The sequence below is a fragment of the Somniosus microcephalus genome, chromosome 8 (assembly GCF_052327205.1).
Source record: "Somniosus microcephalus isolate GS21.2 chromosome 8, FLI_Smic_1.0, whole genome shotgun sequence".
NCBI lineage: Eukaryota > Metazoa > Chordata > Chondrichthyes > Squaliformes > Somniosidae > Somniosus > Somniosus microcephalus.
This window is the reverse complement of record NC_140994.1, coordinates 206,625,225-206,641,760: the sequence shown is the minus strand read 5'-3', so window position 1 is coordinate 206,641,760 and position 16,536 is coordinate 206,625,225. Positions and strand designations below refer to the sequence as shown.

The 16,536-nt window shown below is 42.5% G+C and overlaps 1 protein-coding gene across 2 annotated transcripts in view; it reads left to right on the top strand.

The window, feature by feature from the left end:
• Positions 1–16,536, top strand: part of tgfbi (transforming growth factor, beta-induced) — a 99,103-nt gene that overhangs the window by 69,897 nt on the left and 12,670 nt on the right. For both annotated transcript variants that reach the window (XM_085995637.1, XM_085995636.1), the window contains exons 9-12: positions 10,628–10,765; positions 13,246–13,391; positions 15,719–15,855; positions 16,375–16,505. In XM_085995637.1, coding sequence (XP_085851763.1) covers positions 10,628–10,765; positions 13,246–13,391; positions 15,719–15,855; positions 16,375–16,505 — 552 coding nt within the window. The remainder of the gene's footprint in view (positions 1–10,627; positions 10,766–13,245; positions 13,392–15,718; positions 15,856–16,374; positions 16,506–16,536) is intronic.

Sequence of the window (16,536 nt, the reverse complement as noted above, 5' to 3'; positions counted from 1 at the left end):
AAGTATGGTGGGAGGAGGCTCATGTGGAACAGAAACACCAACATAGACCAGCTGCACCGAAAATACAGAAAACAATGATTGCTTAAACTGACTTAATTTAGGGGCTATTACAAACTTGATGGAAAGACAATCTTCCATCAGCTCTGTCTCAGTTAAAATTGGATGTTTGCCCCTGAAGTGAAAGTATAGTATTGCAATATACTGTACCATCCAATCCCCTGGAACGAATTTTTTAATTGGAACAAACTATACACGATTGTGTAGTGGTATTAGATCTGAAAGTACCAGGCTAACTGTATGCAAACTAACAAAATAAGAGTACATTATATAAAACCACAGACAGGCAGGTACAACACTAGAGAGGCAAAGCAGACTTACACGTGAGTTCAGACCATTTAGAATTGGGAGTTCTCAAAGGTACAACTTCTAAAACTATCAGAAGTTAGTTCTCAGTAGTGACTCTGGTACCCTAAGAGGATTCCATTAATCTTCTCTTCTGTGGGTGGTTTAGGGAAAAGGAAAAATTGCCAGCAAGAAATTTCTTTGAAACGATGAGGTAGTGAACCTCAGCCTATCAGTGGCAAAGAGGGAGCAGTTCCAAGTGGGAAATTGACTGTCATAGACTTTCCGACGAATCAACACTAAAATGTGCTGGATTAGGGTACCTAAAGACTAGTTTAGAAGCTTAGAATGCTCCAAATTCAGCTGATTCAAATGTCAAGGTTGTGGGGGAATTTGGGGACTTGTAATGCAAATTTTCAGATTTCCTGATAGCCAGCCCATCTCTGATGACATCTAGGTCTTTCTCCTGCTCAACAGTATTAAGTTTGCAATCCTGCAAGGTACACACATGCTCAGTGTCAGCCCTACCCACGTGCATAATAATGCATTTATCTATATTAAATGACATCTGTCAGATGTGGGCCCATTCCCCATTGCATCTAGATGTGCTTGTAATCTATTTTCCTCATCTAAGGTCCTAACACCCACACAAATATTTGTGTCATCCTCAAATTTCCAGGCACTTCTCCCAATGCCATCAAGATGGTGAAGAGCAATGGCCCTAACAAAAATCTCTGTGAAACTCCATTAGTAACTGATCCCCTCTCAGAACCACGACCATTAGTAGCAACCTTCTGCCTATGAGAATGCAACCAATTTCTCATCCAATCCAAAATCTGCCAGCTAATGCCACAGGACTCAATCATACTTAATAGTCTATTATGTGGCACCTAAATCCGTCAACATAGTAAGATCCTCAAAAAAATTCAGCCAGGCTGGTGAAACTGGATCCTTGTATCCGGAAGTCACGTTAGAATTCTCTAATAACCCCTTCTCTGTCAAGGTGTGAAAACCTTTTGGTTCAGGGAAGGAGATGATGCAGGATATACATGTGCGATTTTTGTCACAATGATGCAACACACAAGAGTTGCAGTAATGTTTTGAAGACAAATGATGGCGTTCTATCGTGTGGTTGTAAACAAATAAAGAAAGGATTTCTGGACACATTTTGTATTCAGATGACATCCCTTTAAATCATTGGCATCAATGATTTTAGATCATAGAACATGGAACACCAACATCTAGTCAACCTAGAAAAACCAACACCAGGAATGCACATTTGTAACGTTTACCCAAATAAGTAGAGAATTAACTGCATATATTATTCAAAACATCAGATAGTCAGAATTGAATTATGAAGATTTGCAAAGTATCCCACTAACTTTAAGCCGTGCCTCTTGTTTATAGATTGTTGTTGAACCAAAACTGTGGACAGTGTTCCTTCATGATACAACCTTAAATATCTAAACACATGTGATTTAAAAAAGTCACTTTAAACAAACATCAGGTAAAATTAAATGATTTAATTTGAAAACATCACAATATAAACAGATGTTTTAAATTATATAGCATAATAATCTAAACTAGTATATCCATACAATTGTACCTGACTGAGACAAACTCTATTGGAATCATATGGCAGTTATTCAGTACTTGCTTCAACCTTTGGTATTAACATTGCAAACTGAGAGTTCCTGGGAATTAAACCATTTCCAGATGACAGAATGGTTCCAGCTGTACTTGTTTCTTTTAGCGAAATATTGATGTACAGGGCATCGACTTACTTGCTTTCTTTCAAATTATAGAAGCTTTTTCTTTTAAACAAACTTTAAGAAGTCTAGATTTTTCACCTATTCAAAACCAATGAGCAAAAAATACAGCCCGGCTATGGCATACTTTTTTAGTACTGTGCATTTTGTATGGCGTTCACATCCTCTTTTTTCTTCATTTATTTTTTGACAACTTCCCCCATTGCTCTGATTTCTTTTCTGACATCTGAACCTTGGATAGCTTTGAGATACTCACTTGTCCACTCAGTTTTAGCTTTCCATTTGACCTGGGCTGCTTTCTGTAGTTAACAAAAATTGTTTGTAATCCTCAGCAAAGTTAATTTGGCTGCTTGACAATTCCTTAGATTTTTATTTTAAGTAATAAATCTTTTATCTCAAATAATAAACCAGCTTCATTTTATTTATTTATATCAGACACTTTTTCAGTTCTTTTGTTTTTGAAAATCTCATTTGTTATGTTACATAGGAACAGGAGTAGACCATTCAGCCCCTTGAGCCTGCTCCGCCATTCAATGAGATCCTGGCTGATCTGCGACCTAACTCCATGTACCCGCCTTTGGCCCACATCCCTTAATACCTTTGGTTATCAGAAAGCTATCAATCTCCGATTTAAGATTAACAATTGATCTAGCATCAATTGTCGTTTGCGGAAGAGTTCCAAACTTCTACCACCCTTTGTGTGTAGAAGTGTTTCCTAATTTCACTCCTGAAAGGTCTGGCTCTAATTTTTAGACTATGGCCCCTAGTCCTAGAATCCCCAACCAGTGGAAATAGTTTCTCTCTATCTACTCTATCTGTTCCCCTTAATATCTTGCAAACTTCAGATAAGGGGTAGGCCATTTAAGACTGAGAAGAGGAGGAATTTCTTCACTCAGAGGGTTGTGAATCTTTGGAATTCTCTGCCCCCGAGGGCTGTGAATGCTGAGCCTTTGAGTACATTCAAGGCTGAGATAGATAGATTTTTGGACTCTAGGGGAATAAAGGAATATATAGATCGGGCAGGAAAGTGGAGTTGAGGTCAATGATCAGTCATGATTATTATGTCCGTGTGTAATTGAGACACGGACTGCAGGAGTTGGTTACAACAGGTCTTTACTGAGTGGAGACAAACTGGAACTACTATGCAAAGTTACTGCACAGGCTTATATACAGGGGTGGTCACTACTGGTACTGCAGTAAACAGGGGCTGCAGAATATAGTTCCTCCTGCAAAGTACATACACTACAATTCCTCCCCTTTTAGCTAAACAGTACATAACATTCGATTAATAATTAAATAACATATTTACAATTACAGTTGCTAGATACATTAGCTGAAGTTAAGCAATTATAAGTTCAGTCTTTGAGGAGGCTTCCTGATTCTGTCTGGATAACGCCTCTTTGGGGTATCAGGTTCTTCTGGCAAAGTTGATTTGGGATCAACGTCGTTGTTTGGTTCGTCTGCTTCCAATATCCCCGATTCTGAGGTAGATGCAATTGGTACTTCGGTTTCATCACCAGGTGTATCGGATCGTGGTGTGGAATTGACGTTTTCCAGTGACTCTAGAATCTGGTCAGCATGGCGTCTTACAATGCTCTCTCCAACATCCACGGTATACATTAGGGGTCCTTGCCGTGTGCAGATCGTTCCTGGCTGCCATTTCTCTGTGCGGTAGTCCCGGGCCAAAACTGGTCGGCCTTTCATTCATATTCTGAAACTGCCTGTTCTCCACATCTCTTCTGATGTTTGGCTTAACCAAATCCAAGCGGCATCGCAGTCTTCGATTGAAGAACATCATGGCTGGAGTTTGGTTGGTAACCGCATGTGTCGCATTCCGGTAGGCAAACAAGAAGTTATCCACCTTGTGTTGTAGGGGTATGTCTTCATTACACATTGCCTTGATAGCCTTCTTGAATGTTTGAACGAACCTCTCAGCCAATCCATTGGTGGCTGGATGATATGGGGCGGATGTGTAATGCTTAACACCATTGTTCTTTAAGAACCTCCGGAACTCTTCAGACACAAACTGTGGTCCATTGTCGGAGCAAATCTGTTCAGGCAGCCCATTTCTGGCGAATATGGTTCGTAAGACTGTGATAGTTTTTTCTGTGGTGGTTGAGGACATTTTTATTACCTCTGGCCACTTTGAATGTGCATCCACTGCAATTAAAAACATCGAGTTCATAAATGGACCAGCAAAATCAATGTGCACCCTTTGCCATGGAGATGAGGGCCATGCCCATGGATGTAGAGGGGCTTGTGGTGGGGCGTTTTGGACCTTCTGGCATCCTGTACAGCTCTTGGTCATCTCTTCAATTTCTCTATCGATTCCCAGCCACCACACAAACGCTCTGGCTAATTTCTTCATTTTTACCCTCCCAGATGACCCTCATGAAGCTCATTGAGCACTCTATCCTTCAATTTGGGTGGAATTACTACTCTGGATCCACACATCAAGGTTCCTCTGCACACTGACAGCTGTTCTCTTCTCGGCGAGAATGCTGGCAACAGTGGTTCACCATGTGCTGGCCATCCCTTCACCGTTAAATCATAGACCCGGGAGAGTGTCGGGTCATTTCGTGTTTCCTTTTCTATGTTTGCATTCATCACAGGTGGACATTCGACTATGGTCGAGTGGAATATCTCCACAGTATCCACTGCAGGTGCTTCTTCCACCGTCGGCAACGGTAGGCGCGACAATCCATCAGCATTCCCATGCTGTTTAGTTCCTTTGTACTCGATGTCATATTGGTGTGCCCCTCGGAAAAGGGACCACCTCTGTAGCCGTTGTGCTGTCATTATCGGGATGCCCTTCTGAGGGTTGAAAATGGAGACAAGAGGTTGATGATCAGCTAGTAGAGTAAATTTCTGACCGTGCAGGTAGTGATTGAACTTCTTCACCCCCCACACCAGGCTGAGGGCCTCTCTGTCAATCTGGGCGTAGTTACGCTCGGCTGAAGTTAACGAGCGTGACGCAAAAGCTATCGGCCTCTCTGAACCATCAAGGAATTTATGTGACAGTACCGCTCCAATGCCGTAGGGAGACGCATCACACGTCAGTCTTATCGGTAGTGATGGGTTGTAGTGAGCCAATACTTCTCTTGAAGTGATTAGGTCTTTACTCTTCTGAAAGGCCCGCTTACATTCATCGCTCCATTTCCATGCTACTCCAGTTTGTAGTAGGGCGTTCAGTGGGTGCAGAATTGTGGACAAATTCGGCAAAAACTTATGGTAGTAATTCACCAATCCGAGGAATGACCTCAGTTGCGACACATTTTCAGGCGCTGGAGCCTTAACCACCGCTTCAATTTTGCCAGGGAACTTATGTAACCCCTCTTCACCACCGCTTCAATTTTGTCAGGGGACTTATGTAACCCCTGTTCATTAATCACGTGGCCACAATACGATATCTGTTTCTTAAAAAACTCGCACTTGGGGCGATTGGCTCGTAGCCCATGTTCTCTCAGTCTAGTGAGCACCTGCTCTAGGTTGGCAAGGTGTTCACTGTCATCTTCACCTGTCACTAGGATGTTGTCCAAGTAACACTGAGTCCCCGGAATCCCTTGCAGGACTTGTTCCATCGCTCTTTGCCATATCGCCGGAGCTGATGCTACTCCGAATACCAGTCGATTATACTGGTAAAGATCTTTGTGAGTGTTTATCGTGAGATACTTCCTAGAGGATTCTTCAACCTCCATCTGCAAATATGCTTGTGCTAGGTCAATTTTTGTAAAACGCTTCTCTCCAGATAGTGAGGCGAAAATATCTTCTATCCTCGGGAGAGGATATTGTACTGTGTGAAGGATTGGGTTCACCGTCACCTTGAAGTCCCCACAGATGCGAACCTTCCTTGGCTCCTCAGACTTATTGTTTAACGTTTACTTCATGACAGGAATAATGGGTGTCACCCACTCACTCCAGTCTACCTTTAACACGCCTGCATTCTCCAGATTCTCCAGCTCTGCCTCGACGGCTGGGCGAATTGCATACGGTACCGGTCTTGCTTTGAAAAACTTGGGAATTGCATTCTCTTCTATTTTTATCGAGGCGGTTACGCCTTTAAGAGTTCCCAGTTCTTGTTGAAATACCTCTTGGGCGTTAGCTAAGATTTTTGACAATCGTCCAGGTGTGACGTCGTCATCCTTTTTACCAGCCACCGTCAGTGCCTGAATGGAGTGCCAGTCTAAACTTATCTTTCTGATCCATTCATGTCCCAATAACGGTGGTCCACCATCTTGCAGTATGTACAGATACAATTTCTGTACTTCCTTGCCGTTGTATTCGGCAGGCACCCTTATTTTCCCTCTGGGGTATGCTTTCTGCCCCGTATACGTCTTCAAGACAATGGATGTCTCTTTCAAGGGTATGTGTGAGAATAGCCGCTCGTAGTCTCATCGACTCATGACGGTCAGGGCTGATCCTGTATCCAATTCCATTTTGACTTGGGACCCTGCTATCATGAGGGTGACCCACATGGTTCGGTGATCCTCTTTTGCGATTACGTTGTGAAGTTTGAGACAGCGTAGTCTCTTGTTCCTGGATTCACTATCGCTCTTCTGGTCTTCGGAACTACTGTCCGTCATCTTTTGTACTTTCCTGTACTGTTCCTTAGTCGCCTTTTTGTTGTCATTAGTCTTCTTCCCAGACCTGCAAACTCGTGCAATGTGTCCCATCTTTCCGCATTGCCTGCATATTTTGTCCTTGGACCAGCAGTCCTTCTGGTCATGGGTTGTTCTGCCGCAGCGATAACATTTTTCAAATCCCCGTGTCATTTCGTGGGTGCCGTATTCCTGTGGCTTTTGCTGTATTTCCGCAGCTCCCCTTGCTGCTGCTTCGTACGATACTGCCACGCTGAAAGCCTTATCTAGCGAAAGCTCTTTCTCTGAGAGTAACCTCTTCTGGGTTCCTTCACTCAGGAGTCCACAGACAAATTTGTCCCGTAGAGTATCTGTCAGTCCTGCTCCAAACTGGCAGTGCTTTGATAGCTTGCGTAGTTCCGTAAGGTAATCAGCATAGCTCTCATCTTTATGCTGATTTCTCCTGTGGAATTTAAATCTTTCTGCTATCAGCAGTGGTGTAGGATTTAGGTGTTCCTGTAGGATATCAACAATTTTGTTAAAACTCTTCGCCATCGGTTTGGCTGGAGTGATCAGGTTCCACAATAGGCCGTACGTTCTTGCGCCCATTAAGTTTAGTAGTACCGATGCCTTTTTCTCATCGGCTACTTCGTTTGCCTTGCAATATACTTCGACTCTTTCCACATACTTGGTCCAGTCTTCTATTGCATTATCGAAGGCAGTGATATTGCCAGTCTTCGGCATCTTGGAAATCTAAGATGGCGCCTCCCGCGCTTTGCCTTCTTCCCCGATTTAACAAAATGGCACCTCCCGTGCTTTGCCTTCTTCCCCGCTGGATTAAGATGGCGCCCCCCGCGCTTTCCGTCTTCTCCGCTGCTGCTAGCGCTGTTGCTGGAGTTTTATGCCTTGATGGCGACGCCCTATGGTCTTCGCGCACTTCCCCCCCGCGCTGCTGCTAACGCCGCTCTCGACAGCCTCTCCTGCAAATCTTCAACTCCGATGAATCAGAGGCGGTTGCCCACGGTCGACGCCCGTTTCTTCTGGTTTTTTTTCTTCCTTCTGGCCTCGACCTCGAACAACTTCGCTTCAGGGATGGATCCCCATGAGGTGGTGCAGAACTGTAGGTAAGTTTGGATCTGCTCGTCGCCAATATTATGTCCGTGTGTAATTGAGACACGGACTGCAGGAGTTGGTTACAACAGGTCTTTACTGAGTGGAGACAAACTGGAACTACTATGCAAAGTTACTACACAGGCTGATATACAGGGGTGGTCACTACTGGTACTGCAGTATACAGGGGCTGCAGAATATAGTTCCTTCTGCAAAGTACATACACTACAATGATCTTATTGAATGGCGGAGAAGGCTCTTATCTTCTTAGATCACCCCTTAACCTTCTAAATTCTAGGGAATACAATCTTAATTTGTGTAATCTCTCCTTGTAACTTAACCTTCGAAGTCCAGGTATCATTCTGATAAACCTACGCTGCACTCACTTCAAAGCAATATATCCTTCCTAAGGTGTGGTGCCCAGAACTGCTCACAGTACTCCAGATGAGGTCTAACCAGGGTTTTGTACAGCTGCAGCATAACTTCTATCCCCTTGTATTCTAATCCTCCAGATATAAAGACCAGCATCCCACTAGCCTTATTGATTATTTTCTGTACCTTTTCATAACATTTTAATGATCTATGTACCTGGACTCACAAGTCTCTTTGGACCTCCACTGTTTTTAGCCTTTCACCATTTAGAAAGTATCCTGTTCTATCCTTTTTAGGTCTGAAGTGGATGACCTCACATTTGCCTACATTGAAATCCATTTGCCACAGTTTTGTCCATTCACTTAATCTGTTGCTATCCCTTTGTAATTTTATGCTTTCATCTACACTGCCTACAACGCCGCCTATCTTTGTGTCATTGTCAAATTTGGATATATGACTTTCTATGGCATCATTGTTAATAAATACTGTGAATAGTTGAGGCCCCAACACAGATCCCTGCAGGACACCACTAGTCACCTCCTGCCAATTAGAGTACCTACCCATTATCCCTACACTCTGTCTCCTGCCGCTCAGCCAATTTCCTAACCAGGTCAATAATTTGCCCTCAATTCCGTGGGCTTCTACCTTAGTTAACAATCTCTTATGTGAGACTTTATCAACTGCCTTCTGGGAGTCCATATAAATAACATCCATAGACATTCACCTGTCCACTACTTTAGTCACCTTCTCAAAACATTCAATCAGGTTTGTTATTAATTTCAACTCTTTCAATGCTTTACTATCAGAAGTCAAGCATGATTTTTGATCCAGGTATTTAACACATCACAATATAAACAGATTTAATTCTGATTTAAAGGTGTAACTGAATAAGTATGTGTAACATTTGTATCAGAGTGCTTTTTAAGTCAGTGATACAACATCTATTATTAGGGATGTGGTAACAGGGCACTTAGAAAATAATAATATGATTAGGCAGAGTCAACACGGTTTTATGAAAGGGAAATCGTGTTTGACAAATCTGTTAGAGTTTTTTGAAGATGTAGCTAGTAGGATGGATAAGGGGGGAACCAGTGGATGTAGCATATTTGGATTTTCAAAAAGCATTCGATAAGGTGCCACACAAGAGGTTATTACACAAAATTAGGACTCATGGGATTGGGGGTAATATATTAGCATGGATTGAGGATTGGTTAATGGACAGAAAACAGAGAGTAGGAATAAACGGGACTTTTTCGGCTGGGCAGGCTGTAACTAGTGGGGTGCCGCAAGAATCAGTGCTTGGGCCTCAGCTATTTACAATCTATATTAATGACTTAGATGAAGGGATTGAGTGTAACGTATCCAAGTTTGCTGATGATAAAAAGTTAGGTGGGGAAGTAAGTTGTGAGGACGCAAAGAGGCTGCAGAGAGATTTAGACAGGTTGACTGAGTGGGCAAGAAAATAGCAAATGGAGTACAATGTGGGGAAGTGTGAAGTTATCCACTTTGGTAGGAACAACAAAAAAGCAGAATATTTTTTGAATGGTGAGAACTGGGAAATGTTTGCATTCAGAGGGACCTAGGTGTCCTTGTACATGAATCACAGAAAGTTAACATGCAGGTACAGCAAGCAATTAGGAAAGCAAATGGTATGTTAGCTTCTGTTACAAAGGGATTAGAATATAAGAGTGAAGAAGTCTTACTACAATTATACAGGGCATTGGTGAGGCCACACCTGGAGTGCTGTGTACAGTTTTGGTCTCCTTACCTAAGGAAAGACATACTTGCCTTAGAGGGAGTACAGTGAAGGTTCACTAGCCTGGTTCCTGGGATTAGAGAATTGCTCTATGAGGAGAGATTGAGTAGATTAGGCTTATATTCCCTAGAATTATGAAGAATGAGAGGTGATCTAATTGAAACATACCAAATTCTTAAGGGGCTTGACAGAGTTAATGCTGAGAAAATGATTCCCCGGGCTGGGGAATCTAGAACACAGAGTCACAGTCTCAGAATAAGGGGTCAGCCATTTAGGACTGAGATGAGGAGAAATTTCTTCATTCAAAGGGTTGTGAATCTTTGGAATTTTCTACCCCAGAGAGCTGTGGAGGTTCACATTGAGTATATTCAAGACAGAGGTCAATACATTTTTGGGAACTAAGGGAATCAAGGGATCTGGGGATAGTGCGGGAAGGTGGAGTTGAGGTAGAAGATCAGCCATGATCTTATTGAATGACGGAGCAGGCTCAAAGGGCCAAATGGCCTACTCCAGCTCCTATTTCTTATGTTCTTATGTATCTGCAGCATATCCACTAATGGTCCTAAAAGACACACTTGTGAAGCTAATGCCTTTGATTTAGAAAACCTTTCCAGCTTTTAAATATATGACTCTAAAAAAAAACTTGTTGACTTTCTGCTACTGTTGTTCTGAAAGACTTATTTATCTTGACTGTTTTACAGCTAAGACTCTACTGGAGTTGACTGAAAAGCCTGGCGTCACCAAGATTGGTAGCCTCTTCAAACAAGCTGGTCTGACCTCCCATTTAGAAGGAAAAGAGCCTTTAACTCTACTTGCTCCTCAGGATGTGGCATTCAAGGGTAAATGGAATCTGTGCACTGTTTACATTTGAAAAAAAAATTACATTGACTATTTCCTTTTCTTTTAAAAACATTCAGTCAAGCATAGTCTTCAAAGAAACAATATAAAAGATTTAATTGCTCAGTGTGATTGGACTGTGCTGTTCCTGATTAAGGATCAAAATAACCTCTGTTTTATAGTATGTGAGGAAATAATTTACTGATTTCACTAACAGCCCTTGTCAAGTTAATACTTCCACCAAGTAAATCAAAACCAGAAGATATAACAAAAATCAAACATTTTTCATCTGTACTAATCTGTATCAATAGCTATAGTTTCATAAGTACTTAGGTTGGTCGGTAATTTTAAATTGCTTATTCAGTTTTTACAATAACTCAGTTCCTTGTGGTATATTACTCAGAATAGATGATATGGGAACTGTTGTTTAACACAGTTCAAACATTGTACCTGCATTTGGAATTTCTACTTTTGATCTGATGATGTTTGAGAAAAATTTGCATATATCACACGTGAAAGATAGATATTAATGGGAATTCCATGTATTAAATAAACATCCATTACCCAGAAATATGCATATAATTGAGAATAAAATTAGTCATCTTGATATCACACTGGTGGGGAGTTTACAAATTGTTAAAATTAATTTGATTAGAGTGAAATATCCCAGTTGAAACTGAGACACTGAAACTCATCTCAGGCCTTGAAAGTCACAGCACTAACAGTGCTGGCACAGTATGTTCAGCATTCGTGTAAAGAAGTTTCAGCTTTGCTAATCTTCTGGTGTGTAAATTGGGTGTCAAGTATCCAACTGATTCTGAAATGAAGCAGAGTGAGATTACCAAGGAGTCTCGTGCCGCTTTGCTCTGGTGTCAGGCTCTGACTCCAGATTCAGGCTGAGTTCACACCAGGGCCGAATATAACAGTTGGCACAAAAAGGGCATTTGGCAGGCAGGGTGCAGTTGCCATTGCCGTATTGTTCATGCCGTGAGCTCCAAGCCATTTTAAGGCCCAGGCCTCATTTGGATGGATCCGGTGAGCTGCGTGCACCAAACTGATGCTCCGATGGTGCTGGAAAATCAGCTGACTCTTATGAGGAACTGGCCAACAGCTGGCTGGGGAGGGGGGATTCCTTGGTGGGGAGGTTGGAAGGGGGGTTGGGGGGTGGGGAGGGTGCATACCCAGGGTGGAGTAATTTTGTGGAGCCAGGAAGAGAATTCATGTTTCTTCTGGTTCCACAAAAAAAAAAATTTTTTAATGGTTATGTGCCTTTTTTTGAGTGGCCTCCAGAGGTTCCTTTAAGGACTGCTGTTTAAGTCACTCAGTGGTGGTACAAATGGGCAGAGCATATGCACTGCATGCTCATCTATTTATACTTCAAAATTGCAATTGACGTCCTATATATGACATAGGAACCCGATTTGTATATTAAAATGGGATTCCCACCTGAAACAGGTGGGCACTCCAGCGTCAGAAAAAAGGCACCAACCAAAATGGTGGCAACCAGAGTGTTAGCGTACACAGGGCAGTAAGTGACCCGACGTCATTTTCAGGCTGTTACCAACCTGTTTACACAAGATGGCCACAGTTAAAATTGGCCCCACTGTAATTGCAGTACTGGTGTGAAGCAGAACACATTTGTAAATGGACTCTCCAGTTTGGTAATCAGTTTGGCAAAAGAACAAAAGTCCTCTCATAATTGCTAAGGTAGTCTCGTGACTAGAAGGAACATTTTTTAAGGTCACTGTGTGACATGAATCTTGTCATTCATGTGGAAATGACTTATGAAGTAACACTGGGCGGCCTGCTGGTGGCGCTGTCCAGGGAGAGTATAAATACTCGGGCATGGGCCCAGCTTGCTCAGGACATTCTTTAACAGGAACTAGTGAAGGACACAACTAGATCTCCATGTTGAAAAACAGTTGATTAAAGCCTTGTTTAATACTCCGACCAAGTGCCTAGTAGTTTTCTTACGTCACTGTGTATATTGATCAAGGTTCAGTTCCTAGTGGAGACATAACTTATTTACCAATTTAATGATTAATGATAATGTAGAAATTTTCCAAATACACTCTGTCTTATATAGTTTAGGCTCTAAAGACATTACATGATTCAAGAAGGATTTTTTTGGAGTCTTTACAATAAACCCATGTTTCAGTAACTGTTGGCTTTATTACACAGCAGCTCTGTCTGTCTCTGTCTAACAAGGAATCCGTTTGTACTGCTTATTACTTAGCCTAATAGATTCTCTGACACTTTGAACTTCAACAATTGCAATCCATATCATTGTAGCTCACAGTGTCTGAGATCCAATGCTACAGCCTCTCAGCTATGTGAAAAGAATGTGCAATGCTGCAGGATAATGATTTTATTTATTTATTTGCTGATTAGATGCATAGGGACAAAGCCAGCTTCTCAAACAGGCTCAAATTGTTTAAGTGAAATATTTCATCTTAAGAGTGCTCTGCTGTGTTTTATATAGAGGAATCTATGGTTATCAATGAAGATGTGAGGAACCTACTGCTGAACCACATTGTGAAAGATCAGCTCTCCTCCAAATATCTGTACCATGGGCAGACCCTTGATACCCTGAGCGGCAAAAAACTGAGGGTCTTTGTGTACCGTAACGTATGTGTATTTTCATTTTTTTAAATTTTTATATACATTACTGTGCAGAAGAACAGTAGTTGGAAGCAGTTGTATCACGGACAAATATCTGACATATTTGAGCCTAATGGTGAGTCCAAGGGCTGGATTTTGATTGAGGAGGCGTGTAGGAGGCGGGACTACAACTTTCGGGGTTGTAGTCCCGCCTCCATCGAGTTGTGGCCAACCCACGCGATTTTCACTTGATTGACCTTGTTGAGCCTGCCCAGCGGGCTCAGCAGGCCAATTAAGGGCCACCCGGCAACAGGTGACGGCACAGATTGACATTTCATCTGTCAAAAGCTTTTGACAGATGAAATATCAGCGTTTCACAGCTGTTTGAAGCTGTCAAACACTGACAATCTGTACTCCAAGTTAATTCCTTCCTCTCAGGCTGATTTAGAGATCTCTCCAGAACAGAAAGCTGAATGCTGCAACTTTTGACAGCTCACGGCCATTTTGCTTTCTGTGCCGGTGAGATGAGGAACTCCCGAGACCTGAAGGAAGGAAGACTGTAAAGGTAAGTAAATGTAAGTAAAACTTCTTTAAACACTTTACACACACCAAACACACTTACCTCTGAACTCATGCACCCATCACTCACCTGAACACTGGACATCTCGGACCCTCCAAGCCCTTCAGCCCGACGGTCCACCTCGCTAACTTGGCGTGGTTTGGAGCCATCAGGAATCCCACACTTCAGCAATAAAAATAGGGATTAGGCAAAAAACTGTCTGTTAACTACCTGTTAACAGGCAGTTAATTGGCACTAATCCCCTTCCCGCCTCGGGGAGGTGGGTCCCAGCACAGGTCAGGTATCCGCCTCTTTTGAAACTGGCATGGAGGGGGGTTGGGGGCAGGATGGGTTCGTGCCCCTCGATTTTGAGATTTTAACGCCCCACCTCCATGGCCCAATGAAAATCCTGCCCCAAGAGTTTCCCGTAAATGCCAGAAACTATTTGAAACTGACACTAAAATGTAACTCATTTGATTGGATGTGAAATCAGTTTTGGTTAAACAAATAACGGACTCCATTGCAGCATGACATATGTGACATTTATTATCATGATTGACATTTATATGCACACAAAAGTGTATGCGGGAAAAATTCAATTGTTTGCGCCTCCTGTTAGCGCCTTAAGAGGGCGCTAATGGGGCGCAAAGCAACTAGCGCCCGGGCGCGACGATGTTTGCGCCGCTCGTGAAATTAACTGGACATTTTGCAGTGGCGCTAAACACTACCACCACAATCTCCTGCGCTGGCAGATCGTGACATCAGTTGAGTGTGCAATGCCTCGGTAGCGCCCTGGACCGGATATTGAGTGGCGCCCCCTGCCTTACCACCTGCTGCAGCAACGACAGGTTGAGGGGAGCGTTTTGCAGTCAGGAAGGGATTGGTGGAGTGTTATTTAAAGGCGACCGCTTCCTGCCCTTTTTTTGTTGGTGACATTTTTGCACCACGCATTCTGAGAGAGAGAGCGAGAGACTTCTGGAGAGATTCAACGCTGTGTGAAGGAGTTTTGAGTACTGAGCAGCACTTTGCAGGTTCATTTTGAATTGCCCTTCCTTGCTTCCCCAGCGCTTTGAGGTAGCAACTCTATGACTCTATGACTCGCTCCTCGGCCTTTGCGCCTTAAGACAGGTGTGAAGCGCCTGATTTAGCGCTCCAATCGCCTCCAGGGGTAATAAAAGCCAAGTTTGCCGCCGGAGGTGATAATTAGCACCAGGCACTAAACTTTGCGCACGGCCGATAATCGCGCCCCAAATGGGGCGATACTGAATTTTCCCCCCTATATATCTATATATAGATATCTACACACAAAAATAAATCACTATATAAAATACATTTGTCTGCAAGATGAGAATTTCAGGTCAGTGTTTGGGGTTTGAAAACAGTCTTATACATGAATCATTACACTTGATGATATTGCAACTCACTGCAGATTGCACTCACCAGTTGGTAGCCTGGTTCCACGAACCTGTCGTCCCAACAACTTCCCACGGAGAATAACATTTTATTTCAATGCACACTAACATTTGCACATACCATCACCAGGGCATGCAAACACAGTCATGGAATGGAAGAACAGAAATAAAATGATTATAATTAATCTTTAGAATGTAAATCAGAACCTTTTCTCCCAGCACAATGACTGGTAATGATGCAAAGTTAGTTAAGATTTTAAGCATAACCGTATGTTGGAGGTAGGACATTGGCAGAGTAGGAACTGAAGCCTAAGGTGTAAAGAATATAAAGTTTGGATCAAGAAAATGTCTTCTGACCCATCAAATTATCTGTTCTCTTTAAGGCTTTATGTATTGAAAACACATGTATTGCTGCACATGACAGAAGAGGGAGATATGGTTCAATGATGATAATGGACAAAATACTGACTCCTCCAGCTGGCACCATCATGGACATCCTGAAAGCCGATGATCGCTTCAGGTATGGAGTAAGATAAAACTGAATGGTCAGTTACCACTGCAGTGAGCAAGCATCAGGAGATTGAGTGACTTCTAAATAATAAAATGATTAATAAAAAACACAATAGGGGTTTAAGGGACCTACATGCAGCCCATGTAGCACAAATACACTGGTCATGGAGTGGTAGGATGTAGCTCATGCCCATAGTTCCGATATAGTTGTTATCAGTTTGAGCCACGTGGTTGACAAAGGGATGGAAAATCAAGGAGCGAGTCATCCCAGCAACTAGTCTTGGTTTTAGTCAGTCACAGAATGGCACTGATGGAGACCTGGCAATGGATCACCTGTTCATCCTCTCAATCAGGGTACTGTAATGAGTGGCATAGAGAAACTGAGAGGGGAAAAGGGGGAATAATACACTTAAAAATTAAAATGTTTATGTTCTGTGTTGCTGATTCCATTAGTGTATTCACTAAAACATTAATAGAATTAATTTGATAATTAGAATATTTTGCTTAATTAGCTTTTTGATTATTGCAGTATGCTGGTGGGAGCCATCCAGACAGCAGGACTTACTGAAACTCTCAACAGACCTGGCACATTCACAGTTTTTGCACCAACCAATGAAGCTATCCTAGCTCTACCTAGAGGGGAACGGAACAGAGTGATTGGTAAAAGTTACAGCATGGACACCATCTCACT